This window comes from Phycomyces blakesleeanus (assembly GCF_001638985.1).
Source record: "Phycomyces blakesleeanus NRRL 1555(-) unplaced genomic scaffold PHYBLscaffold_11, whole genome shotgun sequence".
Taxonomy (NCBI): Eukaryota; Fungi; Mucoromycota; class Mucoromycetes; order Mucorales; family Phycomycetaceae; genus Phycomyces; species Phycomyces blakesleeanus.
Window position 1 is genome coordinate 1,310,465 of NW_017265144.1, and position 16,029 is coordinate 1,326,493.

Below are 16,029 nucleotides of genomic sequence, written 5' to 3' on the forward strand. Positions count from 1 at the left end.
ACCCGTGTGGAGGGGTGGAGAGGTGTGGGAAGGAGGGGGTGTGTTTGTGTGGCGGGGTGGGTCGGGGTTCTGCAATAAACAATAGAACACAACACATACACAGAGAGAAAGAGATTTGAGCATTGTTTAAAATAATTTAGCTACAACCTCGGTGTGATAAAAACTAACAACATCAACAATAATTAATAGAATTTGCATATCAGCTATTGCTGTCCATACCTACAGATCGCACACGCACTGTAGTCGGAAGACTGACACCACTCCTCCACCGAGACTTTTTAGACGTAAATATCAAAATCCGAAAATAATACAATACAATGGTTTATTCATTGTTCTTTATTGTCATAGTTGCTACCTCATGAAATTGCACTCCACATCCTCAGCTATGTTAGTCTACCTACACTTCTCCAAGTCGGAAGAGTGTCTCGTAGATGGAATGAACTCAGTGAAGACCAGATGCTTTGGCGCCAACTTTACCGAAACCGTGGTTGGAAGAGCGATGAAAAAGCAATCGATGCCTATCTCTCAAAATCATCTGGCGACTCTAGAGCTTCATTTTCCCCAATACCTTTGACTCGCTCAACCACATCTTTGTATAGCCCTACAGGATCACCGACCAGCTCAACATCATCTGGCCGATTAAGAAGCATTAGACGAACAGGAGATTTTATTCAACGCCTCCGTCAACGTAGAAATGTTCTTCATGAACCTCCTTCTTCATCTTCGTCTTCTTCTTCAACAGCACCTGAAGACAATCGAAACCTCAGCAGTTCTATTCTTGCCGCTCTATCTGAACCACATGCTCATCATCACCATCTACCAGAATACCAGACGCCGTCATCAGTTACCTTTCCACATCTCATCTCACTCGCCGCCGCCACTGCAACCGCAACTGCAACTGCCGCCCCATCGTCCCACTCACGCTCACAGCCACTTGTACCCTCTCATAGATATGGCGTGGGATCATCAAGTACACCACTAATCACAGGTTCTCTCGCAAGTAAGGCGGGTGCCCGTGTAAGTGTGTCCACAACATCCCGCTCTGCAGCTTTACCACAATCCGCATCTTCCTCTTCCTCTTCCGCAAGATCGTACAATAACAGACCAATTACTCGACGTAATGTAAAATACGATGAGACAGCCCTTTACCATTACAAAGAAGATGCCGACAAACGATTTATTAACTGGCGTCGACTATACCGTAACCGCACTCTAGTCGATCGACGCTGGCGAGACGGAAAATATAAAATGCGAGTATTCCCACCCTCGAGCTCAATGGCCGATATGCATACCGAAGGAATTTACTGTGTCCAATTTGACAATGATAAGATTGTGAGTGGCAGCCGTGACCAGACAATCAAGATCTGGGATATCCGGACAGGCGAATGCCGCACGACATTGCAAGCTCACAATGCTAGCGTTCTATGTCTCCAATATGACGACAACTACATATTAAGTGGCAGCAGTGATGCGACAATTATCCAATGGGATATTCGCACAGGCGAGATCATCCAAGTCCTAGCTGGCCATGGCGAGAGTGTGTTGAATTTACGGTTTGCTAAAGACAGGCTTGTCAGTTGTTCAAAGGACCGGACGATTCGCGTGTGGGACCTCGAGACTGGCACAATGTTAAAACAACTGATTGGTCACCGCGCGGCAGTGAACGCACTTCAGTTCAAAGACAATCGTGTTGTGTCTGCGTCCGGGGATCGGACAATCAAACTTTGGGATATGGTAGGCAAAAAAAAAAAGATCTGTAGTTTTTATATACGTTAAAAATTTTAATGGTTAATGGGTTGAGGTGGGACAAGAATTTTTTTAATGAAAAAATAATAATAATTAACAAAATTTTGTTTTTTTTATATTATTTTATTTTATTTAAACAAAAGGAAACTGGACAATGTCTACGTACATTTGACTCTCATAGCCGAGGAATTGCTTGTGTTGAATTTGATGGCAATAGGATTGTTAGTGGTTCTAGTGACCAGACGATCAAGATCTGGGATGTGGCTACAGGAGAATGCCTGCATACACTTTCAGGGCACACAGAACTTGTACGGACTCTTCAGATCGACACTGCATCTGACCGGATTGTAAGCGGAAGCTATGACGGCAGTCTCAAAGTATGGGGATTGAATCAAGGAAACTTGCTTCTTAGTTTAGGACAAGCCATTGAAGGACGGTAAGATTTTTTTTTAAAAAAATGAAGCAGTTTGGACATATACCATGAAAGAATTAGGCAATTAACTTAGCCGTTAATTTTTATTATTGTTATTATTATTAGTGTCCTTAATTTGCAGTACGACTATGCACGGATCGTGTGCTGTTCCAACCAGTCTCGGATGGTCATCTATGACTTTGCTCATGGAATTGATACTCAATTCCTTATGTAACATACTACCTCTTTTTTGTATTATATGATTTTTTTTTTATTTTTTTTTAGTAAAGCTTGAACTCAAAAAAACAGTCGCACAGAGCAAAGTGACTCATAGGCCATCATTATTGGCACAATTGTGACTGCTCGTATTAATAGTATCTCATAAATATAACCTTTGTCCCAAACCTTTTCTTTTTCTACAACTTGCAATACATAATCTAATGGAAGATCTTCGTGTGACTGGCTACAATGCCCTTTTGACTCCTGCTTTCCTTCAGGAAGAACTTGCTCCTGTAAGTAGGCATCTGTATACAAACAATAAACAGCTGTCCTTTGCTGACAAATCATCCTACTGCAGACCCCTGAGTCTCGCCAGACTGTCTCTGCTGCTCGCCAAGAGACCGCTGCTATTCTGCGCGGCGAGGATGATCGTTTGGTGATCATTGTTGGTCCCTGCTCTATTCACGACACTAAGGCTGCTAAGGAGTACTGCCAGCGTCTTTCAAAAGTCAGAGAGAACGTCAAGGGAGAGTTGCTCATTATTATGCGCTCTTACTTTGAGAAGCCTCGCACCACTGTCGGCTGGAAGGGTTTGATCAACGACCCTGATATCAACAACAGGTAGTGTAACCGGCTCATCATCGTCGTCAACATCACTATCAAGATATCAATACTAGATCTTAACCCCGCACATCTATAATTTTCTGTATATATATTTTTTCTCTCATTAGCTACAACATCAACAAAGGTCTTCGTGTTGGCCGTGAATTGTTATGTGAGCTTACTAACTCTGGCATGCCCGTTGCTGTGGAGTTGTTGGATACCATCTCTCCTCAATACCTTGCCGACCTTATGTCCTGGGGTGCCATTGGTGCTCGTACCACCGAATCTCAGCTCCATCGTGAGTTGGCTTCTGGCGTTTCTTTCCCTGTCGGTTTCAAGAACGGTACCGACGGAAACGTGCGTGTAGCAATTGATGGTATTGGATCCGCATCAGCTCCTCACCATTTCCTCGGCGTCACTAAGAGCGGAACCGTCAGCATCACCCACACAACCGGCAACCCCGACTGTCACGTAATTCTTCGCGGTGGAAACGATGGCCCCAACTTTGACAAAGAACACATCCTTGCTGCTAAGCAGGCAATGATCAAGGCCGGTCTCCGTCCCAACATCATGGTTGACTGCTCCCACGGAAACTCCAACAAAGATCACCGTAACCAGCCCAAGGTTGCCGACAACATCTGCGAACAAATTGCTTCTGGAGAAACTTCCGTTATTGGTCTTATGATTGAGTCTCACATTAATGAAGGCAAGCAGAGTGTACCCGCTGAAGGCCCTCAAGCCCTCAAATACGGTGTCTCAATTACTGACGCATGCATTGATTTTGAGACCACTGAACAAGTCCTCACAAACCTTGCTAATGCTGTCAAGGCAAGACGCTCCCTTAAACAGTAAAACAAAAAACAAAAAACAAAAAACGAGCAAACGCTTTACCCTCCTCCCTCCATCATATTTTCCTCCTTCGTTTTTTTTCTCTCTTCTTTTTATAGATGTTCTCTTTAGATATTTTCTTCATCATTAATTTTTGCATTTATTTGTTTAAATCTATCCCAATATTCATCACCTAAAAACAAACCATTTCCATCTAAATAAATCCATTCGATTTGTATCATTTTTTTTTTAAAAAAAAAAGGGATAATCTGCTGTTAGCTTATAGAAATGAATCTATTAAGAAGTTTGACATTCACCTATAGAATTCAATGATAATTAATGGTCAATTATATAGTTTAAAGCTGTAAATAACTAATTAGCTTTTATACAAGAATGTTTTTTTCTTAAAGAAAAGAAACATTAAGTTTCATTACCTTGGGATGTAACAAATTTCACACGTTAACTTTCGAGCAGTTTATATGCATCCAACAAAAATTAAAATTAAAATTAAAATTAAAATCTTAAAATAAGGAACCTTCAAAAACTTTAATTATATGGAATGCGATTGGCTAATAACCAAATCCCATAAAATAAAATAAAAAAGGTTAAAAGAAACAGTATTGGAAAGCACTAAATTAAACTGCTGTGGCTTGGCTGTGACAGCGACAATGCAAGATGGATTAATGTTTGCTCTCCAGCAAAAAAGTAACCACTTCTTAATTAATAATAAATTAGCTCCATTAATCACAATGTCTCTTGAGAATAAAAAGATCTCTGCCTCTGCAGATTCTCTCGATGACGATTACCTTGTCGAAGAAGATGTTTTTTCGGACAACGAAGAAGCAATCGAAGATCCCGACGCTCCAAGAGCTCCTAAGCGCAAACAACCACCTGCCCCTGTTGCCGTTGAACAAAAGGCCAAGAAGGCCAAGAAGAAGAAGGTGCGGATAGAAATCTCTAGATATACACATTAGTTTAAATGTGTCTGATAATATGCATATATATATATATATATCTGTACCTGTATCTATCTAGACTCGCGTCACCAAGGATCCTTATCTCAACCTTAACGTGCACAGCGAACCTATCGATGTTCAACACAAGTACATGGTCGACCGTCATCAGCGTGCTATGCCTGACCTTACTGCAGTTGAGCTCGAAGAAAAAGAGCTCCCTGAGAAATCCTTTGTCGACAACCAAAAATTCAAACACGAACATACTCTCGAAGCTCTGCCAAACTATATCAAGTTTGGTGTAGCTGGTCACAAAAAGCTTTCCAAAAAGCCCACTGAACTTGCAAGCCCTGTCGCATTGGTCTTGACTCACTCTGCTGTGCGTGCCGTCGACTTGGTTCGTGCATTGAAAGAGTTCAATGAGACTGCCAAGATTGCCAAATTATTTGCTAAGCACTTGAAGGTCGAAGAGCAGGTTATTTTTCTGGAAAAGTATCCAATTCATATCGGCGTTGGCACTCCTAACCGTATCAATACCCTGCTGGAACAAGGCCATCTCAAGCTCGATCGTCTTGAGCTTGTTATTGTTGATACCGAGCGTAATGCCAAGCGATTCAACATCCTTGATAACGATGCCGTCCGTGGAGATATCTTTAGCTTCCTTGGAAACTATATTTCACCTCGTATGAAAGAGGGCAAGACTAAGCTTGGCTTATTCTAATGATTTCTTTCTCTCTCTATTATTATTATTATTATCCCATTTTTTCATCCTGTTTTCTTCATCAGCATCTTCAACCTTCGGTGTATATGTCTTTCTTTCTTATTTATAGATTATAACTATTATAACAATAAAATGTGTTTTCTTCCTTTCTTAAAAGACTATATATATAAAAAAAGAAAGAAGCCTAATGCAAATGATAAATATTAAAGGGTGAAGGGGAGGTAAAAGGAGAGTATGTTAATAAAAAAAAGTTATTTGACTTGAACAAAGTCAACTAAATACGGGTAGCAAGAATTTCGTTCTTTTGATCCACCATATCGGCTGTGTTCATTTCCTTGAATTGGTCTGACACGCGTACTGTAGTATCCTCGAACACTTTCTCACTACGATCCAGCAGCATCTCCAGGTCTTTATCCGAGATTACTTTGTCCCCCTGGGACACAATCTGAACCTGTTCACCATCTTGAGATTCCAGAATCTCGGCTAACTCACGAACCGTATTGGCTTGATCCTTCTTGCTTAATGGGAGTCCGGTTACTGGTGACTTGAATTTGCCTAATATAAATTAAATAGTTAGTTTATTTGATCTATTGTTTTGTAAGATATAATAATACACTTACTCTTATGGATAACTAACTTTTCGAGACGTCGCTTGGCAGTTGCTTTCTCCAACATCTTGCCCTCAACAGTGTTGCCAGTAACAAAGCGGTAGATCAGTACTGGTTTTGTTTGACCGATACGATGAACTCTGTCTTGTGCCTGAAGATCCATTTGAGGATTCTATAACATATATAGTGTGTGTTATTAGTAACTAAGTTCCCCAAATATTACGATTCTTATATATGCAAATATAATTAGTATTATTACCCAATCACTGTCGAAAATTACAACAGTATCTGCTGCAGTAAGATTGATACCCAAACCACCTGCACGTGTGGAGAGTAAGAACAACTTGACGTTACTCTCAGGATCGTTAAAAGTCTCGATTTGCTTTCTTCGGGACTCCTGAGAAACACTGCCGTCCAATCTACAGACAGGCCAGTTTTTGAGGCCTGTAGACCAATCTTCAAGAATATCCAACATCTTGGTCATTTGGGAGAACACAAGAACCTTGTGGCCGCGCTCAAACAGAGCTGTCAAAAGTCGATCAAGCAAAAGCACTTTTCCGGATTGGGCAGCCAATTCGTTATTCAGTACATATGTGTTGGTCTTGGGATCGATGGGCCAATCGAATAAGAATGGATGGTTGCACACCTTACGAAGTTGCATCACCAAGTTCTGGAGGTGCATTCCGTTCACTTGCTTTGTAGCCACCGCCATCTCGTGTTTCTTTCCGGCCTCTAGGATAGATTCACTGGTGATACTTTCCGGATCAGCTTTCTCTAATGCCTTGCTTTGCTGGGCAAAGAAATCCCGGTCAGACTGTTCTTTGTAGCTGGTTGTTTTTGAGCCTCTATCAGACTGACGCTTAGATCTTTGGGTTTCTTCCTCAGACTTCTCCTCAGTCAATTCTTTAGGATTGGGTTCATCATTAGTGTTGGTCTTTCGCTTGATAAGATAATCGCGAAGATCTCGTTTGAGAATTGCATCATAAAGGTCCTTTTGTGGTTGGGTTAATGGGGCGTATAGGAGATACTCCTTCTTCTTTGGCAAAGAACGCTCAACTAAATTCAAAAGGGTCAAATATTAAAATTACATCATTATTAATAAACTTGCCACAACCTACCATCAGTCTTGAGACGTCTGAGTAAGAAAGGTTTAAGGATAGTATGCAGACTTGTCACAATGTTATCCTCTTCTTCCTCTTTCATGATACGATCTTGACCACTCTTTTGGTTGATATCAGAAAAATCAAACCTAATCAAGGGTACACATATGCATCCATACATTAACTAATGCATGATGTAGATCAAATATACTTGACCACTTACCAGGATTGGAACATATCAAGATCGTCAAAGATATCAGGGAGCAGAAAATTTAACAAACTCCATAATTCAGCCAGGTTGTTTTGTAACGGTGTGCCAGTAAGCAACAGTCTATTGGCGCTGGAGTAGGTCTTGAGCTCCTTAATAAGTTTACAATTCAAATTCTTGATGCGATGTCCTTCGTCAACAACAATGTACTTCCAGTTGTAGCGTTGGAGATGTTTACGATCATTCATAATAATTTCGTAGCTTGTAACAATAACAGGGAACTCGCGCAAAGTCTCCTTCTTCTTTTGCATCTTACGGTTAATCATATGTTGACGTTCTTCCTTGCTACCATGGTACAAAAGGACAGGGATTTCAGGAGTGAACCTACATATTCATAGTCATTGTTTGATTTAACTTTATGTAGCAAAACACCAATTCATATGATTCTGTTTACCTCTTGAATTCGTTGACCCAATTAGCAAGAGTTGATAAAGGAGTGACAATCAGATAAGGGCCAGACACATTCATAGCTTTGAGATGAGCAATAAAACTGATTGTTTGAAGAGTCTGTGTATACAAAGGTCAACGCTTCTTTTTCTTGGTTTTTACACTTGCTCTTAACCAGTTTTTATAATACCTTTCCTAGACCCATCTCATCGGCCAGAATACCGTTCAGACCATTTTCCCACAGACTAGTCAACCATTCCACACCTGCAAGTTGGTAATCACGCAATACACCACCGGTCACAAGAGCTGGCTGTCTGGCAGAGATTGTTGGTTTGATTTGGCCACTTGGTACGGTTCCACGTCCACTATCTTCTTGAATTGCTTTACTGACATTATCATCCGTTTGCTTACGTCTTTTAACATCCTAAAAACACATATGCACACACGCACAATACCCTTTTTTTAATTAAACCAGCTACATACTGTAGTTTTTTTTTGATATTCTGTGTCATATTTAATATTCTCATTCTCACAACATACATCTTCATTGATATACTCTCCCAATTGGTAATCAGCCTCATCATTAATCTTTCGTTTACGCAGATTAATTGCAGAAGCTTTAGGTTTGGTTGCTTCCTTAATAGGTTTATCCTGAACACTTCCAGCCTTCTTAGCTTCATTAGCAGCATCAATCTTAGCCGCTTTTTCACGTGCTTCTTCCTGTTGTTTTGCCATCTTGCGACCAAGAATAGTAGCATAGGCGCCAGATTTTTCCAGTAAGAAGTTCAAACGCTTCATTCTTTGCTCTTTAATAGTCGTGTCAAACTGAACTTGAGCCTGTTTAAATTTATATATATATCCAAGTTATATAAATATGTATATATTTCAAGATGTTTGAACAAATATTTTATATGTGCGTATGTGCCTGAGAAAGTATAATATACACGGCTTTTACTTACAGCTTCCTCAATACGTTGTTCTTCTTCCTTTACAGTAACTTGCGACATTTCCTCTTCAACCTTGATCATTTCGTTGGTGATTTTCTCTTCGTCATCAATAATATCTATTTCCTGATCACTCATGACAGCAGGAGTTGTCTGAGAAGTCGATACCTGATAAACACGATAAGAAAAAAGAAAGAAAAAAGAAAACGATATGGACTTTATACTGTCTTAAATTCTTACAGGTGAGGCAGACGACACTGAATCAGATTCCACAGAGGAATTACGCTCAGTATCAACAGCAATAAGATTCATGAGGTGTAAAGTCAAGTCAAGCGGAGAAGAAGAAAAAGAAAAAGAAAAAAGTATAAAGGTTTGGGTGGAGGGCCGTTTGACAGACTTGCCGCTTTAAGCCACCTAAACCACAAAAAAATAATCCTTGTGCAGACTGACTGACGAAACTGACAGTTAGACAGACACATTTAATGGAATGAGCATTTAAACAATTTTGGAAATCATTCTTCTTCAAAACTTGTAGTTTTATTTTTGTATTGTGATTTAATAAAAAAAAAAGAGAAAATGCTTTTGATCTTTGTACAGATTATACACGCAAACACGTATAGTGTGTTCACAAAAAAAATTGAATTAGAAACCGTGGACTTTGATATCTGCTTTTGCAGCAATGCCTTCTTGGATCAAGAATTCTGCCATCTTCAGACGTTGATCACCCTGCATCTGGATAATGTTTCCATGCTCTTCGTCTTCTACAACAGTTCCATTACAGGCGAATGCTTTTTTGACAGCCTTGAGGAGTTTTTTGGTGTCGATCTCAGCAGGAAGACCTTGAAGTGTGGTAAGAGTCTTACGACCGTTACGTTGCTGAATTCGAAGATCTAGAAAAAGAAATATTAAGTATGACAGTCCAGCGTCTTGGGGTCGTGCACGGGATGATCGTACGTACGGAGATAGTTGGTCTGCTTGACAGCGCCGGCCTGTTCTTCTTCAACTTCGGCAAAGGGATCTAATTGAAATGATCCTTTAGCGAACTGATGTTGTATATGGAATGGATGGATGCTGCGACGGCAGAGATGTGTTTACCAAAGGGCTTATTGAGGTCTTCGAGATCTGCCATATCTTGTTGGTGTATGGATGTGTATTTGAAAGGAAATGGTCTAAGGTAGTCTGTGAGCAAATGGAGACATAACGGTCACGGCATTTGAAATTGAATTCCGCGCTATTTGCATTGACATTGCAAAGAAGTTGATTGACTTTATTTCTTATTTCTTATTTCTTTACAACCCTCCAAAGGTATATGGAGTGATGTACGACACAAGAGGATGGTTTTGACATCCTGTCGTACCAGCTTAATTTTGCCAGGCCACAAAGAGTATTTCAAATTCAGTCAATATTTTTTTTTACTTGGAGGCAGCAAGCTGGAACCTCGAACAAGGAGGTTAGGGTTTAATGAGACTACAAACGCTTGAGGTCAAGTCGCTTAAAGAAAAAGAAGTAGTTTGGCTACGGGATGCAGAAAATAATGAATAGAGAGGGAGAAAGGGAGATTGAGAGAGCGAAATAGAGAGATATAAAATGCATGGATATCTAGAAGAGAGGAAATAATAGTGAACTTGAGTAATTGAAGCTAGGCAATTGAAGTTAGGCAGGATTGTCGAGAGCTAAAAGACGCCCTCTGGTTCTCGAACTGAGGTTTTGCCTTGTAGATTGTATCCAGTAGTAAAGCTAGTTCATCTCTTGTGTCTTCCTGAATGTCTTTTGGGACCTTACGGAAGATATTGTCTGTATTCATCATGTCGCGTTCTTTCATAGCTGGCAGGCTGTACCGTTGTTTTGTGAGTTGTGGGCGGTGGAGAGACTTGGCCAGCAAGTCAGTCATGGTAGTCATCTCCTGCAATAATATCTCTTCGGGTGAACACCAGTCCTAGAAACACAAATGTGAATATGTTGTTATCTTAAGTGGTACAAACCCACTGCTTACCTGATTAGTGAGGCGGCCACGGTCCATGCGATTTAGGACACCTGTCACCTTTGCTACTTCTATCCTTTTCTGGAGAGCGTCTCCCATGTGAACTCGTTGATTATCCAAAGTTCGGGCGGCAGACTTATTGATTTGGTGAATAAGATTCTTGAGAAGATCATGCCTCTGGGGTAAATGGGCTCGTTGATCGTCCAGACGTCCGCGGGAAAGGCGCTCGACTGCCTTGCTAACAGTGGCCATGGCTAATTCATTTGCTTGTCTTTCTGTCAAGGTCACTCGTTGGTTATTTAGTCTCGGTGCTACACTGGAAAGGCGATCGATAGCTTCTAGTAGATTATCTAATTCGCGCTGTGTCTTTTCACCCAATGGCGAGCTTTTGTTCTTTTCCCTGGGGGTATTACGCATTTCTCCAGAAGGATAGCTCGGAGGCTCTTCTGTAGGAGGTAAATCGTTGTATGCGGGAGGTGGGTTAGAACGAATGGATTTTGTAATGCGGTCTACAGCGTGCATGAGACGCTCGATTTCGCTCCAAAGGACTGTCATTTCTTTTGAATCTTCGTACTCTAGTGCGACCAGGCATGATGCGTGATTCTTTTGGAACTCGGACACCTCTTCCTGTAGTTGTAAGTAGACATTGTCGCTGCTGTGATTCAATGGGATATTGGTCTGTGTATCCACGTGGCCGAGCTCCAGCATCCGATAGATATCGTTGAGTAAAGCAGCAAGAGCACAGCAAAGATTATAATCCGTGCTAACGTCAACAAGCAATACTTGATGAGAGTCGAGTTGTCGTTTGATGTTGATCATGGTTGTCTGTGTTGATTCTGGCTCTGCATGTGTAATTCGTGTTGTGTAGCGTGCAATCGAGCCCAGCAAATCCCCAGCGCCGTCCACTGACCGGCGCTCCTGCAACGACGAGTCCGACAAACGACGCATCTCCCGGCCCACGCGCATTCCGCCCGACCCTTCCAATACGATCTTCCTTAATAACGAATCAAGTGCAACCAAGCACACTTGCTTCACAGATCCCAAAGACTGTACTACCTAGATAAGTCAAAAAGTCAGCTACGTGTGTATAGTACTCAAATAATAAAGTCTTTACCTCGGGCGAGAGGTGAGAAGTTTGGTCAACAGCGAGGAATTCATAGTCTATTGGTTCACACATTAATGCCTCCAGTAAAGAAGCTGATTCGCAGGAGGCATGGTTTGAAATAGTCGCTGTTGTAGCTGCTACTTGTGGTGGTGGTATTATTGTTTTTGTTGTTGTTGCTGATGCTGGTGTTGGAATTGTGATTTGCAATGGGTGCTGTATCTAAATTGAATACAATTGCATTGTGAGCATGCAATTGTAAAGTAATATATAAAATAAGCTTACAGGTTCACTGCGTTGCTTTTTTGACGGTTGTCGTTGAAGGGAGGCCATTTAAGTAGAGCGGAAGAAAGAAAGGGAGGACGAAGAAATGAGGTTTGTTTTATATACAACAAGCGTTGTGGCTCTATTTCAAAAATAGGAAGAACAAAAAAAAAAGAACAAAATGTGCCTAGGAAAATCTCCTGTTTCTCCCTTTGGGCATGTCTCCTGCGTACTCCTTATGGTCAGCCTCTGTATTCCCGTTTTACACACACACAAACATAATAGTTGTTACTCTTACAGAATATGCATCTTTTTACTTTTATTTTAACTTTTTTTTTAAGAAAATTGTACAAACGTTTATTATTTGTAATCTAAAAGGCAATAGATATGGTTTTCATAAAAGGCCCTTTTGGTTAATGTATTTACACATTACACACGCACACACGATTATTACATAAAAATGAAAAGAATTATAAAAGTATAGAAGGGGACCAAGTACACAGGGGTACCACGAGCCTGTCATTGACGACGGCAGTTGTCTTGAACTCCCACATCTCAATTCCCTTCTTTGCCACCTTCGTCATCATTTATCCTTGTAGTGACGGTCCATAATAATAGTAATAATAAATAGTAACAGAAGATAAGAAAAAAAATCTGTTTACTATCAATTGACTCAACTTGTTGTCTATAGTCTCAGATCTGGAACACCAATGCACATCCTGTTGATATCAGTCCTAGCTTATGTGCAGATATGTACCGTAGCCACTGCTTGGAAACACCCTTTTCTTTTTCAACCCAAGGGCTTTATCTCAGGCACACAGGCCACTTCACAAGGTTAATTATCTTAAAAGAAAAGGGAAATCGGCATCTGACTGATTCAGAACAATATATTGTACAGAACATCTCCGGTCCGTTCTTGTCTCGCCGTCTGAAGAAAAGAGGGCAATGGACCATGGGATTCGTAAGAACCGTATTTCTTGTGCTCTTCCTATGATAACGAAGTCTGTAACCAATTTTATTTAATAATTAAGAAATTCTTTTGGCTCTAAAGGCAAAGGAGCCAAATTGCTTCAAAAGAGCTGTTTTAACACTAAAAGATGGCTGTGAATCACTTTCAGTTTCAGAAAATGGCAAGATAAAATGTAATTTGCTAGTATAATACACCAAGACAAACATGATACTCTGTACTCATTGTTTATGTTAATATAGATGCCTTGATGCTCACAATATGCGAACTTTCTACAGCAAATGTTCCTATACCTCCCGAATGTAATTCTATTGACGATGGTACAGACGCCCGTGCACATCAATGTGTCATGTAATAAAATCTCTAGAGTACAAGACGCGCAAATATAATTAATTAGTATCCCTTTATTTTATTGTAAAACATCAATAGGAAATTAGCTAGCACCCCACAGACCTGGACATCCTACAGTGGTATGTAAGAAGCCTAGATTACTAGAATGTTGTCTAATGTATGTTTGGTCCACTCCTACAAGGATATTTTCGTGATGTTGGTAAGCTGAAAGACACAGTAATCTTGATTCTATGGCTATTAAGACCTAGTAGTCTCCATGTGTTTTGCCATTCGCTATCCTATCGAAAGAGGTACGTTTTATATCTTGGTATAGCTTAGATCAATACTATTGACTTGCATGCAGATATATTGGAAAAACTACGAAAGGAAATTGCTGACAATCAGCTCCAAAACTACGATTTATTACGAGACCAGAGAGCACAACTGGTCAACTGGCGTCAAGAAGAAATGGAAAACTTTGGAATTATACGCAAATCCCAACAATATTTACGAGAACAGCTGGAACAAATAGAAGTAAGTAAGAGCTTTTCTTTGTATCTTTTTTTTATTGTGCTGACAACCTTTGGCGCTTAGGGTGTTCGGCAAAGAGCATCTAAAGGTGTCCAGAATCTTTCCGATTCAATTGTACTTCTCCAACATGACGCTGAATATGCATTGAGGACCCAAGAAGAGTTGGTTAATGTGTTTGCAAACACAAGCCAGAGACGACTAGAGAAAATTATATTTGGCATGGGAACTATGCTTGAATCGGTAAACATTTTACGAAAAACTATTATTTTTAGACTTTGCCTATTAAGAGAGTAAGTTCTCCGTAATAGGCTTTTTTTCAAGTGGAAGCACGTCTGGGTCAATTGAATACAAGCCTCAGTCATTCTCTCCTGATGCAAAATAAGTCTCATGAGGCATGGCATCAAATGCAGGTCGGTTTAGCGGAGAACAGGAAATAAAAAAAATCTGCCATATACTTGCCCTTATGGTTCGAACTTTTTCTTTGTGTGTGTGTGTGTGTGTGTGTGTGTGTGTTCTAGGTGATCCAATGGGAGATATCGCATGACTGGCATAATTCTGTATCCCACATAAACAACAGTCTCTTACAGATGCTAAATGATACTGGAACGCAGGTACATTCTTTGCAGCAAGATATAGGAACCGTACACAGTAAAATTCTGGTGATTATTGAGCCAATGCGTCAATTAGCCCAATTCATGGCAGAGTGGGCAGGTATACTACATAAGTAAAGTTGATAAAGGATTAAGACTCATGTTTTATCTGTTGATTTTACCCTAATAACATAGCTCATAAAAGTACTGTAATGGAATTGCTTTCAATTGTGTGGATAATTGTGGGCTACTTCATGTCTTGCTCTAAATGGAGATTATTGGAATACTTCTTGATAACTCTGATAGGTACATAGTCCAGCATTTTGTGTTTGTTGCTCATAAACTATGGGTCACTAGGATCTTTACTAAAACACCAGCTGGATACCTTGAGCGTGAGACATTCACTTATGTTTTTTATTTTGGTAACATGAGATAAAGCCTGTTGTTGATTCACCAATTAATTCCTCGTGGTTTTCCCTTTCTATCCTTTCTTCACACCAGCCACTTATGCGACACATTATTCGCTGGAAAAGGTATAAGGGCTGGCTTTACTACCCCACACAAGCAACAAGCTACCGAGAACATTCACGGTAAGGCATACTTAGAATGACATTATTCCCATAGAATAACTCGTTGACTTTTATAAACTAGAGAACGTCCTGCCGAAGTCTCAGAAAATCTAGATAGACTTAACTTGTATTATGAGCTTATAAATTATGACTAGCATTTATTATCTGTATTAGCTATCCAACAATATCTCGGGATCTGTTTCAATATCATAGCTTCAGTAATTTATATATATATATATACATTGGTAAATGAGGGAGAGCTTGACTCTTGGTTTGCATAAGATGCATGGACCATTAGAAGATGTATGGTGTAGGTTGGTTATTTTCTTTTGTCTTACCTCTGATTCTTACACAAACTCTTCGTGCCATTTATATCTGTATATTCATATGGTGCTTACAAGATTTAACAAAATGCGTGAGATTTATTCACAGGCTATTAAGGGTGCATAAGATTAGGTCCAATCTACAAATCAAACATTTATTTTAAGAAAACCTAAATTTATAGTAAACTGAGATATACCTGAAAAGTAATATGCTAACTATAACAGCTATAAGTTTAACTATCGATATTATATTCATTTCCTATCGTTGCAGGCAACCATGTTTATTTCTTGCGTAGGATCTTACATTCAGTATTTCGGTTTTTTCTTATATTCAATAGTATTAGGTGCAAATGGTGCTTTTTTTTTTAAAAAAAAAAAGAAAAATAAATAAATAATTAAAGTATTTATTTCTGTGATTTGATGATTGTGTTTGTGTATTCAAGGACGATTCAAATCTATCATATAGGCCCGGTCACTGTGTACCGTTGCTCTTTTAATTATGGTCCGAGCCACTTTTTGACTTGACTGGTTTTCTAAACCTTTAAAAATCTCGGAATAATCTTCCTCAATAAGTAACACATCA

The 16,029-nt window shown here is 39.9% G+C and overlaps 7 protein-coding genes across 7 annotated transcripts; 4 read left to right on the forward strand and 3 right to left on the reverse strand.

The window, feature by feature from the left end:
• Positions 1–1,241: 1,241 nt before the first annotated feature.
• Positions 1,242–2,127, forward strand: PHYBLDRAFT_133882 (hypothetical protein; the record flags this gene model as incomplete). The annotated part of the gene is made up of 2 exons (XM_018429600.1): positions 1,242–1,734; positions 1,890–2,127. Coding segments are annotated over exons 1-2 (723 nt in total), but the record flags the coding sequence as incomplete, so codon positions are not given.
• Positions 2,128–2,588: 461 nt separating this feature from the next.
• PHYBLDRAFT_187125 (hypothetical protein) lies at positions 2,589–4,069 on the forward strand. The gene is made up of 3 exons (XM_018439330.1): positions 2,589–2,670; positions 2,736–2,998; positions 3,109–4,069. The coding sequence occupies exons 1-3, from the start codon at positions 2,599–2,601 to the stop codon at positions 3,830–3,832; spliced, it is 1,059 nt and encodes a 352-aa protein (XP_018291548.1). The 5' UTR covers positions 2,589–2,598; the 3' UTR covers positions 3,833–4,069.
• An 870-nt stretch (positions 4,070–4,939) lies between these two features.
• On the forward strand, positions 4,940–5,482 carry PHYBLDRAFT_113012 (hypothetical protein; the record flags this gene model as incomplete). The annotated part of the gene is made up of 1 exon (XM_018428320.1): positions 4,940–5,482. One exon carries the CDS (start codon positions 4,940–4,942, stop codon positions 5,480–5,482), a length of 543 nt encoding a protein of 180 aa, XP_018291549.1.
• Positions 5,483–5,756: 274 nt separating this feature from the next.
• On the reverse strand, positions 5,757–9,101 carry PHYBLDRAFT_145900 (hypothetical protein; the record flags this gene model as incomplete). Its single annotated transcript, XM_018431557.1, has 10 exons — positions 5,757–6,037; positions 6,103–6,262; positions 6,350–7,146; positions 7,209–7,339; positions 7,414–7,782; positions 7,853–7,965; positions 8,036–8,269; positions 8,386–8,682; positions 8,805–8,957; positions 9,030–9,101. The coding sequence occupies 10 exons, from the start codon at positions 9,099–9,101 to the stop codon at positions 5,757–5,759; spliced, it is 2,607 nt and encodes an 868-aa protein (XP_018291550.1).
• Positions 9,102–9,431: 330 nt separating this feature from the next.
• On the reverse strand, positions 9,432–9,918 carry PHYBLDRAFT_168860 (hypothetical protein; the record flags this gene model as incomplete). Its single annotated transcript, XM_018435950.1, has 3 exons — positions 9,432–9,679; positions 9,748–9,807; positions 9,885–9,918. 3 exons carry the CDS (start codon positions 9,916–9,918, stop codon positions 9,432–9,434), a joined length of 342 nt encoding a protein of 113 aa, XP_018291551.1.
• A 286-nt stretch (positions 9,919–10,204) lies between these two features.
• On the reverse strand, positions 10,205–10,930 carry PHYBLDRAFT_158951 (hypothetical protein). Its single transcript, XM_018433884.1, has 2 exons — positions 10,783–10,930; positions 10,205–10,725 (listed from the first exon to the last, which is right to left on the reverse strand). The coding sequence occupies exons 1-2, from the start codon at positions 10,867–10,869 to the stop codon at positions 10,429–10,431; spliced, it is 384 nt and encodes a 127-aa protein (XP_018291552.1). The 5' UTR covers positions 10,870–10,930; the 3' UTR covers positions 10,205–10,428.
• A 1,666-nt stretch (positions 10,931–12,596) lies between these two features.
• Positions 12,597–14,990, forward strand: PHYBLDRAFT_168862 (hypothetical protein; the record flags this gene model as incomplete). Its single annotated transcript, XM_018435951.1, has 12 exons — positions 12,597–12,614; positions 12,828–13,097; positions 13,188–13,278; positions 13,346–13,454; positions 13,533–13,573; positions 13,697–13,744; positions 13,798–13,967; positions 14,028–14,204; positions 14,237–14,254; positions 14,483–14,675; positions 14,750–14,860; positions 14,932–14,990. 12 exons carry the CDS (start codon positions 12,597–12,599, stop codon positions 14,988–14,990), a joined length of 1,305 nt encoding a protein of 434 aa, XP_018291553.1.
• Positions 14,991–16,029: the final 1,039 nt, after the last annotated feature.